This window comes from Glandiceps talaboti, chromosome 3 (assembly GCF_964340395.1).
Source record: "Glandiceps talaboti chromosome 3, keGlaTala1.1, whole genome shotgun sequence".
Classification (NCBI taxonomy): domain Eukaryota; kingdom Metazoa; phylum Hemichordata; class Enteropneusta; family Spengelidae; genus Glandiceps; species Glandiceps talaboti.
The window spans coordinates 10,179,717-10,196,747 of NC_135551.1; the positions used below are offsets into that span (position 1 = coordinate 10,179,717).

Sequence of the window (17,031 nt, forward strand, 5' to 3'; positions counted from 1 at the left end):
AGTAACAATGTATCACAATGTTACAATGTTACAAACACTACTACATGTACAAGGGGCTGGGTAGTAACAATGTATCACAATTACTAAATGTACTGTACATGTATGTTGTTTTCATTTGTAAAGAGTCAGCATGTCTGCAGTATTGTCCTTAATCTATCAATATTGTATGGACCAAGGATGGAAAATACATTTTTGTGACTACATGTACACTGTTTTGATACTGGTCAGGTGTTAGTGCCAGCCAGTACATGTAACACTGAGCTAGCCCGGTGTTAAGATAGGGCTGTTACAGGCATTAAGCCTTCCAGTTGCTAACACATACAGATACTGGTCAGGTACTAGTGCCAGCCAGTACATGTAACGCTGAGCTAGCCTGGTGTTAACATAGGGCTGTTACGGGCATTACCCCTTCCAGTTGCTAACACATACTGGTGAGGTGTGACTGCCAGCCATCAGCCCCAACATTAGCACTGAGCTAGCCTGGAATTAACATTTGCTAATGGTAATGCAGGTATTAACCCTTTCAGTTGCTAACACATACTGGAGATCGATCGAGTTATAGTGCCAACCGGCAGCTCAATGTTAACACTGAGCTAACATGATGTTAACTCTGGGCTAATGCAGGCATTAACCCTATCAGCTACTAGAACATCCTGCAAAAGTGTTAGTATCAGCCTGGGGATAGTAGAGTAGTGGGCTGGTCCATTGCTAGCCCAATGACCGGCTTGTCCAGTCAGAGAAAGTCATCAATATGCTGTACTGTATTATTAGTGTATAGATACACTGTATTACATCTAGTCTACATAGCCACACATTCCTGTAATAAGAAGACAACACTACATAGCAGCCAGGTACCAGCTGTCACATGTCACAACCAACTTGTCAAAGAGAACAACAGTACATATAAAAACAATGTAATTGAGCTACCCTACCACTTGCACTTCTCAATGTAGTCAACACTTTTGTTTATATAAAGCCTTTTTTCTGTTGGCACCTCTCACATGCACTCACCACACTTGATAGGGGTAGGCTTTAACAGATATGAAGCTCTCTAGACAGAGATATAATACATTGTTTATATGATAGCCTTAAATATTGGGTATACCCACACACTGCAGGTTTTATCACTGGGCCAATATTTACAGACACTTTTTTTTTTTATAATTTCATGTATTTATGTTTGAAATGATATGATATGATAGGTACCTGACATGAATCAAACTATAATTCTCAATATACATTGTATCTTAACAAAGGTATGATACTGATCAAAATCAAGGCTCCTGGATTGTTTGGATTGATAGATAAGGGGCAGTTGACAAGTGCCCTCTAGAGGCAATGTTTACATAATATATTTCCTTTTTTTTTTTTTCCAAACAGTTTACTACACCTGGCTGTTGTACATTGTTGTAGATCCTTACAAGTATGGTGTTGTATACAGGGTATGAGTAATTGTTATAAGTGACCATATGGATGTGAAATGGGGATTAAATTCTGGACTTTGGAACAACTTTACCATGTTTTTGAACATGAAAGAACAATATGAACCAACAGAGACCAAGTCAATTGGGGTTTGTACCTTTAATATATTAAAAACCACTTCTAAAACGTGAAAAAAGTGTGTTGTTGTACATACAGGAAGTGATTGGAAATAAATGTGTAAACACAGGAAATCACTTCATCAATGTCTTAGTTTGCAAATATCTATAACTGTCTATCATTCATTTGCATGTCTATAACTGTCTATCATTCATTTGCACGTCTATAACTGTCTACTATTAGCATGTCTATAACGGTCTAACGTTAGTTTGCATGTCTATAACTGTCTACAATTAGCTTGCACATATATATAACTGTCTATTAGTTTATATGTATAACTGTCTATCACTTTGTCTATAGCCATCTATGATAAGTTTGCATGTTTTAACTGCTTCAAACTTGGTCTATAACTGTCTACTATTATAACTCTATCATTAGTTTACATAGGTCTATAACTATCTACCATTAGTTTGCATATCTATAACTGTATTAGTTTGCATATGTCTACATGTTAACTGTAACTGTCTACACTTTGTCTATAACTGTCTACCACTTTGTCTATAACTGTAAACCAATTTATATATATTAGTTTAAATCATTACTTTGTTTCTATATCCTGGTCTGTCATTGGTTGAAATCTTTCTATAGTGTAATATCAGCTGCCACTATAAACCAAGATATACTAACTTTCAGCACCACTATGGTATATCTGCACTATACAATCTTTATTGTAATTCTAACGATATGGATGATCGCACAATGTCATACAAGCTCAAACTTTGTTGGGGGGGGGGGGGGGTTTCTGTCGCCAATGCGATTGCTGAACTCCATTTTTGCACTTCTAACCAAATTTTAAAAACTTTCATGCCTTAAAAAACAGGTTCTGTATTTATTATTGATATGATGATAAGTTCATTAAAATTTACTTCTAAATACAGAGTTGGGTTTCCAGTAGTACATTGTATTTTAATGTATACACCATCATGATTTTACATTGCATCGATCGTAGTGGTGTGACCGCTACAATTATCACCATGGTTTACATAATATAAAAACGTGTCGATATTGCACTTTTGTTTAGGGAGAGAGGGTTTCGTTATTGAGCCAAGTTCATTCAAATATTGAGCTTGTCTGACATTTTGCTTTTGCAATCATTCCTAGAGAGCCTTGTTAGCCAATTTCCTGTAAAACAATAACACTCAAATCTCATATAAAAGCTTGCTCTTGGTCCTTTTGAGATGATAAATTTGGGGGTTCACTATCTTGTTTTCATTCAAATCAAGAATCTTTTGTTTTCCCATAGAGTAAACACAATATTTGGTGGCCATTGTGGATTCTGAAATGGGTTAAGTTTAAGATCATTTTCACCTCTGCTCCAAAAATTCCACGGTAACCCTTGTTTTTTCCCCTTGATCTTAACTGAGAACAGGTTAGATTCCTTATTAATGAATTAACAGCAAAAGTTATAAATACTTTTACTTATGAGGTGTATACAGCAAAATAAACAACTCTAAATGCTGAATTTCCCAGGCATACGGATGAGTTTTACTAGCACCATCTGTGAAGTTCAGATGTATATAACAAGAGTCACAACAAAATAATGAAAAACACTGGAACTTGATGAACACTTTACAAGTCACTTAATTCAATTGATGGCAAAGAATGTCTTCTAATGACTGTAAATTGGCTGAGTTGTATACTTTTCGCGTATAAGAATTAAATGCATATTTGTGCATTCCCATCTATATTGGATGTGATTCTGGGCCATTAAAGCCACTTACGTTGTACAACCGAGGCCAAAATGCCACTACTTATTGCTCTCCCACATTAGTTGCATGTTTGCTTATTAAAAAACGAAGTCTGACACGGTGGGAATATTTGGAGAAGCAATTACTCGACTCAGTAGTATAGTATTTGAAAAGTAACTTCATTCACAACACTCTCTCTCTCTGCTGTTACTGCTCAGTTCAATCACTGTCGGATTTGTAGAGTCAATGTTCCGAGTCTCAAGACTAACATTAAATAGATTTTTGGCTCATTTGAAAAATGTCTACGGGCTGAAAGTGAGCTGATGAATGACATTCATAGCACAGTTTAACATACATGTACAATGTATTCTGTAAATTACATGCTCAAGAGAAGGAGATCAATTTGATGAAACTACCGAATTGTGAAAAAAATATTATATTACACAGTACTCTACAGATACAGATACAGATATACAGATACAGATACAGATACAGATACAGATACAGATTCAGATACAGATACAGATTTAAAAAAAAAACCACCTATATTTGGATCCCATGTCTTTGCATTAAAACATGTATTAAAATGTTATCAATGGATCCATAACGAACGGAATTCAAAATTCAGTGCTTAATTAAGGTATAAGGTTTTCTATGATATGTTACCGGTTTACTTTAAGGAGCTGTGAAGCGCACCAGCCCATTTGTGATTGCATCTGTAGTTGTTAGTAAATTTATATTATTATTATTCTATATCATACTTACATATCATTCAAGTATCATACATTGGAACACAGTAATTTTTTCATGGTTGTGGTTCACACTTTAATGCACTTTCATTAATTTTTGATCTTTTCAATTTCTGAATTCCTACATAAAATTGATTTCTAGTGAAGAACTCTTTCAGTTACTTTTTCAACTGTTTTCCTTAATTTCTCAGGATTACATTGCTGGACTACCTATAAGAAATGGACTACCTGAAATGAACAACCTGAAATGGACAACCTGAAAACAGACAGGCTATGAGAAATGGACAACCTGAAAAATGGACAACCTGAAAATGGACAACCTGAAAGCGGACAGGCTATGAGAAATGGACAACCTAATGTGAAATGGACAACCTGAAAAATGGACAGGCTATGAGAAATGGAGAACCTAATGTGAAATGGACAACCTGAAATGGACAACCTGAAAAATGGACAGGCTATGAGAAATGGACAACCTTGACTAGACAGTAGCAATCGACATTTATAAGTTTATGTGTACATTCCATTATCAGAAGGGGGTCTATTGCTTTAGACAGATCTAGACCTCAGTTTAAACTGGCTGGCCTTAATTAAGGTACATCTCACATGTACATGATGTATGTTGTATTCCATGCCAACCCTATAAGTTGTACATCAGAGGGGTTGCGAGAGGGGTAGTGTGTATGGGGGGGGGGGGGGTTAGCTGCAGATGAGAGGAGGTTTCTTGACTTAAACCTCAGGGTAAACTGACCTTACCGACAACTCGTGTGGGTTTGTATGTATTCCATAATACACTTTAAAAGTTGTACCTCAGAGGGTTGAAATGGAGGGTGGGATAGTATCAGTGTTGGGCATTGTGTGTGTATGGGGGGGGGGGGGGATAAGGTAAACTGGCATTACTTAATTAATTAAGGCACACCTCACATGTGTTGTATTCCATATACCACATGTACATGACTACTTAAAGTTGTACATCATTAGGTAGACTGTTGACAGTTGCTCGCACCTTTTTTGCTACGTTTTATCTAAAACTAAAGTCATTGCCGCGCTCCGATCCGGCGCAATACATTGTACTACTATAATCGAGTCAGCCCTTGCTAAGTGTATGCAATTATAGTAGTACTGAGCTGGTTCGGAGCACAGCGATGACTTTAGTTTTAGATAAAACGTAGCAAAAAAGGTGCGAGCGACTGTCAACAGTCTACTCATGATTGATAATCAGGTTAGGGGTGGGAGGAGATGGGTAGATATTTCTTGCATCTAATAAATCTGTGCTGAAATTGGCCTTGAGTTCAATGAGTATATGGATAGATGTATAGTGTGTGTGTGTGTGTGTGTGTGTGTGTGTGTGTGTGTATGTGTGTATGTATGTATGTATGTATGTGTGTATGTATGTATGTATGTATGTATGTATGTATGTATGTATGTATGGATGGATGGATAGATGGATGGATGGATGAATGGATGGATGGACGGATGGATGGATGGATAGATATGCAATGGATAGATGGATGACTCAACAGTGTAGATAGCATATGACCGAACATCTTCAACAGGTTGTGTATAACTTGTGTAGATAAAAGATGGCAGACTCAAAAGTAATGATAAGTCCAGGGCAAATGCACTGAACATTATATCTAGACTATCAAATTTATAGTGTGGTTGCCGGTTACCAATGGAAGTTAATGGAAAACTTTACCTGTTTCAGTGCTTGCTTAGTTAAAATAGAATGACTACCAAGTCTGAAGTAACATTAGAATCCTGGTTGGTAACCAATAGGATCAGTCCTAGAAGGAATGTGTGTATGTATGTATGTATGTATGTTTGGGGTGGGGGTGGGGGTGGGTTCTGTAGATGTCGTCTCTTGCAGACCTAGATTTCATTTCAAACTGTTTCAGTCCTTCATTACCAGATGAAAAGATAATTTCTTATTTATTTTCCATGTGCAAATCAACATGTCAAAATTTTACATCAACGTGTCATTACAACTTATTGAAAAGTTACACGCATTTAGTAGCAATCTTACATTGATGTGACAAACACCTTCCTACAGTACAACTCTGCCATTTTTTCCAAAATTGACAATTTCACCTCTTGCCCCTTTCCTGATGGGAACACATTTCCCGCTAATAACTTGCCAAGGAAGAAAGTAATAACATCCCTGTAGGAAAAGACCCTGAAAACAGTCCATCATTTCAATCATCAATCACTGGTTGTTGTCCGGCACATGGAAGACTATATAGAAACCTTACACGTAGTGTATTTGCACCAAGTGATTGGTTTTAATTTAGACCAGGTTTGTACAACTGTAACTCTTTAAGTGGACAGACAAGTTAAGGTTTCGTCATTACTAGACAACTTTTTAGTCCCATTCACACAGCTTGTTATCCTATTAAACAAGTGCAAGCAATATTAAAAGTTAATTGTTTTCCACATTTTTAGCAGGGTGTAGGGTTTCCTCAGGAATGTTTCTTTTGACCGCAGACAAGACTAAAAACAGTTGTACCTTGGCTACAGCAGAGAGTGGGTGTGGTGATGGTGATGATGGTGGTGGTGGTGGACGATGTGGACATGACCTTGGTTTGGGGTGTCGATGGACAACTCTTACCTAATTGATATTGCTATGCTGGGATGCCAGCCAAAACAAACTTAAAATAGTTTGCAATTGCAATCGTGGATATTTAAACATTACAAATAAAAACTCGTTTTTTCTCAAAAATGTGGTATTTCATGGTTGCTTGGCAGATATTTTTAAAACTAATTTTGAATATACTAATTTGTGTACAATGACCATTCTGATATACTAAATGTAGCTACTGATGTGATACAATTAAAAAGTTACCAAAAGTTACTACAAAATATTAAAAGCATCAAATAGTTATCATTTGTCAAATACATCATCGTACAATAATTCAAGAAAACAATGTTTTCATATACGCAAATTATAAAATAATTCAGTTTGAGTATTGATATCTACATTAAAGTATAGTTTCCAATACGTGTTACAATCACTATGATCATCTCCACCATATAGTCAAAGTTCTTATGCTTGCACTTGCACAAGAATCTGTGCTTACCCCCCCCCCCCCCCCCAACAACAACAACAACAACAACGTTGATGTGATAACATTATCACATCCCAAAGTGGAGATGATATTAGTGATCATAGAGAACGTCAACAGGTATAGAAACTAGACTATCTATACTTCGACTACTGGTCTCTAGTCTAACAAATGAACATTTCTACTTTCCAAACCAAACAACTTCCTGGAAGCAATTCCAAAGTTTTGCTGCCGTTTCACCTCATAAGCATCATCAGGGGTTACCTACATTGGGCTGTTATAATGCACACACCTGATAATGCTGATGAGATGTCAGTGAAACATTTGGTATTCGCTTTGACAAGATTACGATTCTATATATTAAAGTAGAAATTTTCATTAAATTTTGTAACTGTAAACCCAGAGTCCACGCATGAACATTCATTCTTGGATGGCTATTATTGTTCCATTCCTAACAATCTTTGCATTATTTATTTCGATGAGTTCATATCATTGTTTTAAGGTTAGGGACTATCTCTGTAGCAAGAGGGAAAATCTGTAAAAAAAAAACCTTGCATAGATTTGCATACGTTGTACATAGCACACATTTGTGTAATTCTCCATTGGGGAACCTTGGTAAAACACTTGGGAACTCACAGGTAGATTTTACCTGCTTTAACCAACCTTAGCAAAAACACTGAATCAGATGGGGTTTACCCTGGTAAAAAGACTGGGAAACTTGGCTTGATTTTACCTACATTTGTTAACTTACCACCCTTGGCAAAAAAAAATGATGGGGGAAACCCCTGTAGTGTGTAAAACGACCTGGGAACTCTGGTAAAAAGACCGACAAACTCCTGTACATTTTCCCAATTTTCAATCTAAAGAACCAAGTGACATCCATATAATATGTAGACAGATACATGATATACTGTAAAAGTCTATTTTAGTACAAATGTACACGATCTCTGATATGAAAGCTAAGAAATTTTTTTTCACAAGTTTGGCTTCTGGCAAGTTAGTGACTCATCATTTTTTGTGGTCATTGGCAAGTTGTCAAGTTTGAGAACTGGAGACATCAAGGACATTTTGACACAAACATCTCCTAGGTTGTCTTTGTGTTTATCAGCTTGATAGTTTATTCAATAGTTTGTTTATTGCTTAACAGTTTTTTTTCCCATCACTCTTCCACAGTGTCAATTGGTTTTGTGCGGGAATCATGACCCCTTGGACTACCGGGGTACCTCCTTCAATCCTCCACTGTGTCTTGATTGGTAGCCTTCATAATTTATACATTTCCTTGTCATAATTTTGAAGCTTTCAATCTAACTTATAGACAAAAGTGTTTTGTGCTGTCTCACTTGGTGAGTCCATACCAGTGTACCCACTAAGCCAATTAGATGCTCTACTGACACACACACATTTTCTAGTGATGCACCAAAAGTTGGTGTTCCCCTACCTATATCTTACTATGTGGTGACTCACAAGAAATGCCAGTTTCTATTACATTTGTATACTGACCCACCACAAGAAAATTTGGCTATTATTAGAGTACATACTGGTTTATACAAATATATGCACTCAGTGTTTCCTCCTAGAATGGAGAAAATATTGGTCCTGGTTTCAAAAATCTATACTGTACTGTTCTCTCTTTAGAATGTTTTCTATAAGGAGGGCTCAGGGGTCAGTAATGTCGTCCTCCTACTTTTATGGATTTGTGATCAGAAACAGGATGGAGAATCCTGTGTCTGGTGACTGTTTTGATTTGATGCCATATTTGCATGCAATGAAGAAGTTTGTCATATGATTGTCATTATTGCATGTAGAAGACATAGCTCAGAAATAGTAACTCTGGAAATATGCACTCTTGAGAAAACTGACACATTTTCTTCCCCCTCATAGCAGAGGGAACAGAGACTTGTCAGCATATTTGCAGAGTCAGAAATAGAGGGACGGGTGTCTGTTTTACAAACACCCCATCTGCATGTGTTTAATACCTTGTTCACTGCTCAAGGGAGAACACCGCATATGTACTACAGAATCAGGAGTTTTGCAAAGGCCTGGTATTTTTTTTTCCTCTATATGCATTTTAGTGACTGAAAGCAAGCAGGTAAAAACTAGCACAAGGCAGAGGTCAGGCCGCTACGGTGGGAAGAACAAATCAAGTAAAATGGGCTTTTATTAAGATTCTAAAATACATAAATACTGTTACTGTAACACGGCATTATGTGATTTGTTTTAGAAATGGGGTGGGAATCATATCTTTTTACTTCTTCTATCACTCATGCCGCAGCTTAACGTCAACACGGCTACAGCTTTGTAGAAATACACACTCTCATTGACAGAAATCCACCAATTAAGAAACACAAAACATAACTTAAACAAACCTTCCCGGGAGACGGTAACCCGATGGCAAAATGGCTAACACTGCTGAAATCGGGCCCAGCAACACTTTATTGATATTGTAAACACAGACAAAATGAAAGCTGTTTGGCTAAGAGTCTCTCATGACTCTCGGAGGACAAAACAGAATTGGCCGGAAAAATAAACCTGCGTCTAGTCTGAACAGAGAGCTTGACTCATAAGCTGACATACCCCTGTAATTGAGAGTAACCTGAGGGAGTGCTTGTGGGCATACTTGTACAAGTTTGTTTTAATTTGGAAAAAAGTCAATCATTCATTCTTCAGCACGATTTAACATGCTAACTTTTACCGAGAGTTATTTCTAGCTCTTCAGATTGCTGTATATACAACTACCACTGTACATTCTGATCACATGTAGAGTTTTAATGGCAGACTCATTCGTACATGCTTGTAAAACACACCAAACTTTGAATCCAGCATTCTCACATTAGTGCTTGCTGGAGCCGTAAGGGTTAGGCAACAATACAAAAAATGTTTGTTGCCGATAACATGACATCAGAAATTAGGTTGGGATTTTATTTTAGTTTGTTTTTAATTACTTCGACCTAAAGACAAAGATACTCATTGGTCACAATACTTCCGTAACATTTGATGAGATGTAAAAGAAGTAAATGAAGACAATTATGTGATTCAGAAGTAGACAAACACAATATGCAGACTGTACTGTTAATAAGTGTTACAGCTTGAAAAGAGATCATTTCTCTCTGGAATGCAATTGTTCAAAAATAAAGTAACTAAAGATACTTTTTGCAAGAAAATCTACAGGGAAATAGTAATAAAGTGTCATAATTTTATCTTTTTTTTGCATGGAAAGAATGTTTAGGGTTGTTGGCTTAAACTAGGGTCGGTCATGTTACCGGAAATACAATTTTTTTGTGTATGGTGTATGTTTTCCACATCCAAATTTAATTCCAATCTAACATGGAACACTTCTTAACATAACAAAAAAGTAGAATGTTTAGTAACAAACCAACTGAGGATGAAATAATGACAAAAATTTGCATTTATAAGCAAAAAATTAAACATGCTTTTTTTCATAGCTACCTATTTCACCGACTGAATTGCACCAGAATGCAATCTTTCAACAACACATAAAAAATATAATTATATAAAATTGAAATTTCAGTGAAAGCACAGAATGAGTTTTATGTTTTTGTTCTTGACAGTAAAATCTGTTGAACTAGAACCAGTTGGATATTTAGGTAACACGAAACTTTCACACACTGTTTTCCAAAATGAAAAAAAAAAAAATAGGTCTTGAGCAATTACATAATATGTAAAGATTAATTTTACATTAATATCATAATTCTAAATACATTACAACAGTTTTATTTGTAACCAATAGACTTGTAATATATAATTTAAAAAAAACAATTTGTCAATTTATGTGCATGCATGGCTATTCACATGTTTTGCCTGATTCATTGAAAAGTACTATTTTACAATAAATATAACCCAAATTTGTAATTTGGCTAATACTTAAAGACACAGCTATGTTTTAAGACGATATGTAGAAAGTGTATCAGGACACAAATTGGGGGAAAATAGTTTTCCAACAGCTACAATTTGTTGATCCGATAATTACAACACAGGGTACCTATGTAGGGGCAATGGTGTTTAACATTGACCAGATTCCAAGTCAGTGTTTAGTAATAGAGACACTTGTTGTACATATCTGAGATGTCTGTTCCTGCATAGATGCTGTCGTTACATCAGTTATTTGTTTAGTTTATAAAATAACACACAATACATGCCAGGGTTATCAGGTAGTAAGATAGCTTACTATACACTGTTTACCAATTATTTTCCCCGAGTGGTTTAGATAGACAGTGGTGAACTGATAGAGTGTGGACTGAGTACTAGACATGCATGCCAGATTTACGGGGTGGTCGATCAATCATTAACGGTTAAACAGATAAATTTGCAGTTGTATTAAGTTATATTTTCATATACATGTAGTTTACTACATGACACTGTTTACTAATCATTTCCCTGGTGGTTTTATAGATAGACAGTCATGAACTGATAAGAGTGTGGAGTGAGTACTACAAGATTCGGTGGTGGTCAATTGTTATGTTAACATTTAAAGGCCAGGGTTTCAATCCCAGGTTCTCACAATTTAACACTTTCTTATCAGTGGAGCTATAAGGATTTCATAGGATTATTCTTTTATTCTGGATCAACTTTTTCTAGAGCTCAGCCAAACAACTGCTTTTCACATTTACATTTTAATCTTTTTTTTTCAAACTGGGCCGATAATTGTATTCCTTTTAGATTCAGAGAAATTGACAGAAGTATTCTGTACAGTTAAATTTGTAGTTGTGACTTGAATTACTGAAAACAGTGTAATCACGGTGTGTGTTGGATGTATATTATATATATATATAGTATGAAGAAGGAGATGTACATGTATGGACAAGTCTTGAAAAACTAGTTACGATAAAATATCCTTGTCTGCAAAAAAAAAAATGAAAATAACTGACAGTTCAGGACTATCCCTTCACAGATCTATTGATATGGGTTGTCTTGGTGATGGATTATACATCGTACATTTCAATTTGCCATTTTTTATAATTCATGAGTTACTCTATTCTGCTATATGTAAATTTTTTGACTCTGTGAGTTCGAAATTTCATTACTAAGTATGCACCCTCGTGTACAGCTTCCACAGTATCGACCATTGCTACATCAGAATAAACACATTAAATGTGAACCAGACATAATGGCGGATGATGTAGACATTTGAATTTTTTTACTTTTTCTAAACTTAAAGTTACTGCATTTATAAGTAATTTACAGCTATATAGTCTTTACAGCAGTACAATTACGAATAACTATAAAACTTAGCAGTCAAAAAAAAAATGTTGACTGGCAAAGTTATAGAAAAAGTTGGTCCTAAAACTAAGTCAAAAAAAAAAGAAGAAAAAAAAGTCAATGTCCTATGTAATCCTCATGGCTCCATAGATAAGATAACACTAATACGAGACCCTGGGATTGAATCCTTGTTAAGGACTTGAATTTTTTTTTTCATCAAACTTTTTTGAGGTTGCCTCTCTCAGGTGTAACCTATATGGTTCACATGTCATGCAATCACGAGTCACACCATATGGCATATATTATTTGGTATCAGTGTAATAAAATATGGGGAGAGAAAAATCGCCACCAAATGGATTGAAAGTGCTTGGCAACAGTGTAACAAAATCTGAGGAGCGAAAAAACTGCTAACAAATGGAATGAAAGTGGTACCCTGGTGGCTGCAAATATTATGATTTCATCGGTTAAGTGTTTATTTATTATGGACATCGACTAGAAGTCAGCGTTGAGATCCGTACCCAGTTGAGTCTGCCCGACTCGGAGTATTTCATAAACTCAATTAATACAGTTTAAAATAGTAGATTGGGTTTCAGAAAATATTGCAGATTTCCTTACAAGCCTCTTGAGCTGTCCAAATCATTTGTCTGAAGGTTTGTAACATTTAAATGTTCTTCCCTGTGTAGACTAAGTGAAGTGAATACACATTGTACAGTTGTGGTGTGGGTGTGATCAGATCTGTTTTCACTCTCTCTCAGCCTGTCTCTGTTCAACTCATTCACAGCCTGTGTCTCCTCCACTCATTCACTGTAAACTGGGTTGTGATTAAAACAATTTATGATATTCAGTACTTTTTACAATTGTATGAAAGCCATGTAACTCACAGTGATATACTGATAAATGTTCTCTCTCTCTCTCTCTCTCTCTCTCTCTCTCTCTCTCTCTCTCTCTCTCTCTCTCTCTCTCTCTCTCTCTCTCTCTCTCTCTCTCTCTCTGTCTGTCTGTCTCTCAAAACAATTCATAATTTTAGGAATAAATACATAAATCATCTTATGTCAGAGTGGATGACTTCCAGTATGGTGTAACTGGATGGCAGTGTAAATTGTGTCTATTGATATTGTTGTTTTCATTTTCCTTGTTTTTTAAAAATAAACTTTACTACTTCTACTGCTGCTGCTACTGCTACTACTACTACTGCTACTACTACTACTACTACTACTACTTCATATGTCCACATATAGAGTAACCATCAAGAACCATAAAAGTTACCGACAGGGTCACTTTTAATTGCGATTCATCACAACTAATAATATAAATAATTCAATAATCTACTTAAAAAACCCAACAAATTTTCCATTATGTTATTGAGAAACCATTAATCTTTTTGAACTCAAACAAAAGAAATTCTATACCTTTGATTCTCTGGTAAGTCCTTGAAAAAAACACTTGAAGTGTATGGGACTACACTAAATGTGAATATGCTGTGATTGTCGTATGTTCTGTGGTGCAAGACACTAGCTGCATAGTTCTACTGACTGTCAAAATATTGATTGTTATATCAAGCATGAACACTATACAGGTAGCTAGAGGTGAAAACGATAATTATACTGCAGTGTTTATGAGAAGGGGGGTGGTTTAAGTAACTAAGAATCTAACTAAAACAGGTCAATGTAATTATAGTTTTTTTTTAACAAGGCAAACGATTTGTCGAAAAATTTGACAATGTATTGACATCAAAATCATGGAATGTGATAATACTGATATAGATATGAGAGCAGATATATGCAAGTTTTACCATGTTTTAACAAGGTTATGAATCCCCATTGAAATTACTACATTATAATGAAGAACTATGCTCACCTAATTAACCAGATCCCCCCCCCCCCCCCTTCTGCTACTGCGTGACTTGGGTTCCCATTTCCCATTTCAAACAAGGTTTGAAATCTATGCAAAATTTCCCTCCTTTGTGAGTGGCGTTCACCATCAAAATGATGCTACATGTAAGGAAATCTACACTTTGTATGCACCCTTCAACCCCTCCCTATCCCCCCCTCCCCCATTCTGTTCTTGTGTTACGGGGGGTCCTCAACTGAAAATACAGAATATAGTATGAAATCAAAATTGCATGCACGTCTTTCCAGATTTTCCCACTCTGTTTCCAGTCTTCTCGAACCTCAGCTTAAAAAAAAAACTATAACTGAACAGCACACTCCAGAAGCTTTTTGTTAACAACCACAACTTCAAATATGCAACAGAAACGGTACATTCAATTCATAATACAACTAAACATTCTGTAGTATAAATGAATATATTCCATGTGTAGAAATTACTATGGCAACTATTCACGAGACCAAAAAAATCCTTTGAGGTACTGAAAGTAAAGTTGAAACATTTCAGGAGAAGTTCAAACTTTTTTTCTTAGTCCAGGACTGAGTCACTTGCAGTCCTAGTTTCAGTCATGCAGAAATATGCAATGTTACAGTTAGGTGAATCGGACTTATTTTTCAGGGTCACTGTTTTTAAACTTTATCCGTCTCTTTAAACATAAAAAATTCTTTCACCCTTTGGTATACATGGATGACTCAGATTGTCATGGTAACGACAGGACAAACAGTAAATACAATACAAGGTCAACCTCTTCATATATACATGTACAGTGAGAGAGTGATTTAACATCCATTCATCTGATGTTGTGTTGCCTAACTCTACACACATATATGTGCTTAAATCATGAGGACAAGTATTTCCGCCTAACTAGACTAGGATGCTGCTCCTCAAGGTCTATTATATTATAGCATTGTAATTGCCTAACTCTACACACAGACCTGCTTGGATGCATGAGGACATGTATTTTTGCCCAATGAGACTTGGACAAGTATATCTGCCTAGCTAGACTAGGACAAGTATTTCTGCCTAACTAGACTATGATGCTGATACTCAAGGTCTATGATAGCGCTGGAATTGCCTAACTCCTCTAAATTGCTTGCTGTTTGAGTGTCTTTTTCTGACGTCATGTCAAAATCTTAACAAGTGCATCTTTTGTTGAATTCTTAGACAACATTTAGTTGGAATTATTGTTTTCTGTGACAGTTCCTGAATGCTTCTATATCTTTCAAATTTCTCATTTTGTTGCAACAAATATCTATTTCAAGGAAAATAATGGACACTTCATAAGTAGTAACATTTCAACCAATACACAACATAAATTTTATAAAAGATGTGAGCTTTCGACTGCAAACTGTCAGTCTTGTTCACTCCATTATAGAGGGCGCTGTTTATGATCACGTCACAAACTGACAGTTGGACTGTTCATTTATGAAGATTTCTATTTTTATTACCAACCACAAGTTTCCCCCTTTTTTTGTAACGGTACGTAAAAATTCTTGAAATAAAATCTTTTACTCTTTCTACTAAAAAAAACAAAAACAGAAAAATTTAAATTGCAGACTAAATCAGGTGCAACCCACATTACACAATTTTACCTAAATTAATTGAATTAATTTAGGTAAAATTGTGTAATGTGGGTTGCGCCTGATTTAGTTTGCAATTTAAATTTTTCTGTTTTTGTTAAATTCTTCTAAATAGTCAAAGCAATGCCAACCTACTAAGATGAAGTACATCTCTCAATCTGTTATATAGCCAGTCTCCATCTTTGCAGTTCTGTTCAGTCGACTGCTTGTTATGTGTCGCTATGCTGTAGATTTAGCATCAGTCAAAGCTATCCAAAATTCAGACATTGTAATGACGAATCCAGAAAAAACTTTGTAGTGAAATAATGACAAATGAATTGATTTGTTCCTTGAATATAATTGGAAGAGATTCTGTGGAATATTAACTTCGCATATAGTACTGTATTACAAGATCAAAGTGGAAACATCATGGCTAGAGTAGACTGCCCTCGAAGTTTATCCTAGTGATTCTTTTGTTTTCAATACACTCTACACATACATGTACCAGAGGCACAAATTTGAATGTTGTTGAATAGGGAGAACACAACACAGCCTTTGCCGATTATTTTCAAAAAGTAGAAACAAGGGGAGGTGGGAATGGGGTGCATTAATTAGCTGAAATTCTGTAGAAGCCTAGATTATGATTTTCAATAGTCCGGATAATGATTTTCACTAGTCCGGATAATGAAAAGTTCCTCCTTACCTCAAACTCCTTCGGATCAAACATGTTTTTGAGAATAACCACTGTCTCGTGTCTCTTCCTAGCATCTTTCACCATTTTATTTTTTTCTGGCCTCCACTCTAACAACCTAGACAAGGCAAGATTCCAGATGTTGTAATCATCACATTTTCTGGGTGATATTGAGCACAAAATTAACATGAAATTGACACCAAAATAAATAGCAAACGTAGTATTTGTTCATACACAAGTTCTCTTCTTCTCCCATTTCATTGAGAAACAGACATGTTTCAAACAAATCACTTGTCCTTTCTTCAGTGTCTAACTGGATCTGACAGAATGATCCAAATTTGCTGGGGGTGTTGAGTATCCAGAGATTTGAAAAGTCTTTTTATGTTCAATATATGTATATTCAGATGTGAAAGTACTTCTTGTCAGTTATGTATGACATCTAACAGTCCACCACCTTCTGTGATGATGTCACTGTAGCTTTGTTGATTACCATGAATGTATGAAAAATGGGACACAGTGGCATTTTAGGACATGTCTTGTGCATTTGAATTTGATAGACAGTACAGGGGGAATCCGGATATT

At 35.8% G+C, this 17,031-nt stretch overlaps 1 protein-coding gene and 1 long non-coding RNA gene across 2 annotated transcripts in view; one reads left to right on the plus strand and one right to left on the minus strand.

Moving 5' to 3' along the window:
* The window catches only part of LOC144432644 (uncharacterized), a 73,892-nt gene extending 69,560 nt beyond the window's left edge, over window positions 1-4,332 (plus strand). Inside the window, exons 2-3 of the long non-coding RNA XR_013480736.1 lie at window positions 1,381-1,571; window positions 4,228-4,332. This is a non-coding gene — a long non-coding RNA (uncharacterized LOC144432644). The remainder of the gene's footprint in view (window positions 1-1,380; window positions 1,572-4,227) is intronic.
* Window positions 1-17,031, minus strand: part of LOC144432643 (17S U2 SnRNP complex component HTATSF1-like) — a 45,386-nt gene that overhangs the window by 22,291 nt on the left and 6,064 nt on the right. The window contains exon 5 of the mRNA XM_078120907.1: window positions 16,462-16,567. Within this exon, the coding sequence (XP_077977033.1) occupies window positions 16,462-16,567 (106 nt within the window). The remainder of the gene's footprint in view (window positions 1-16,461; window positions 16,568-17,031) is intronic.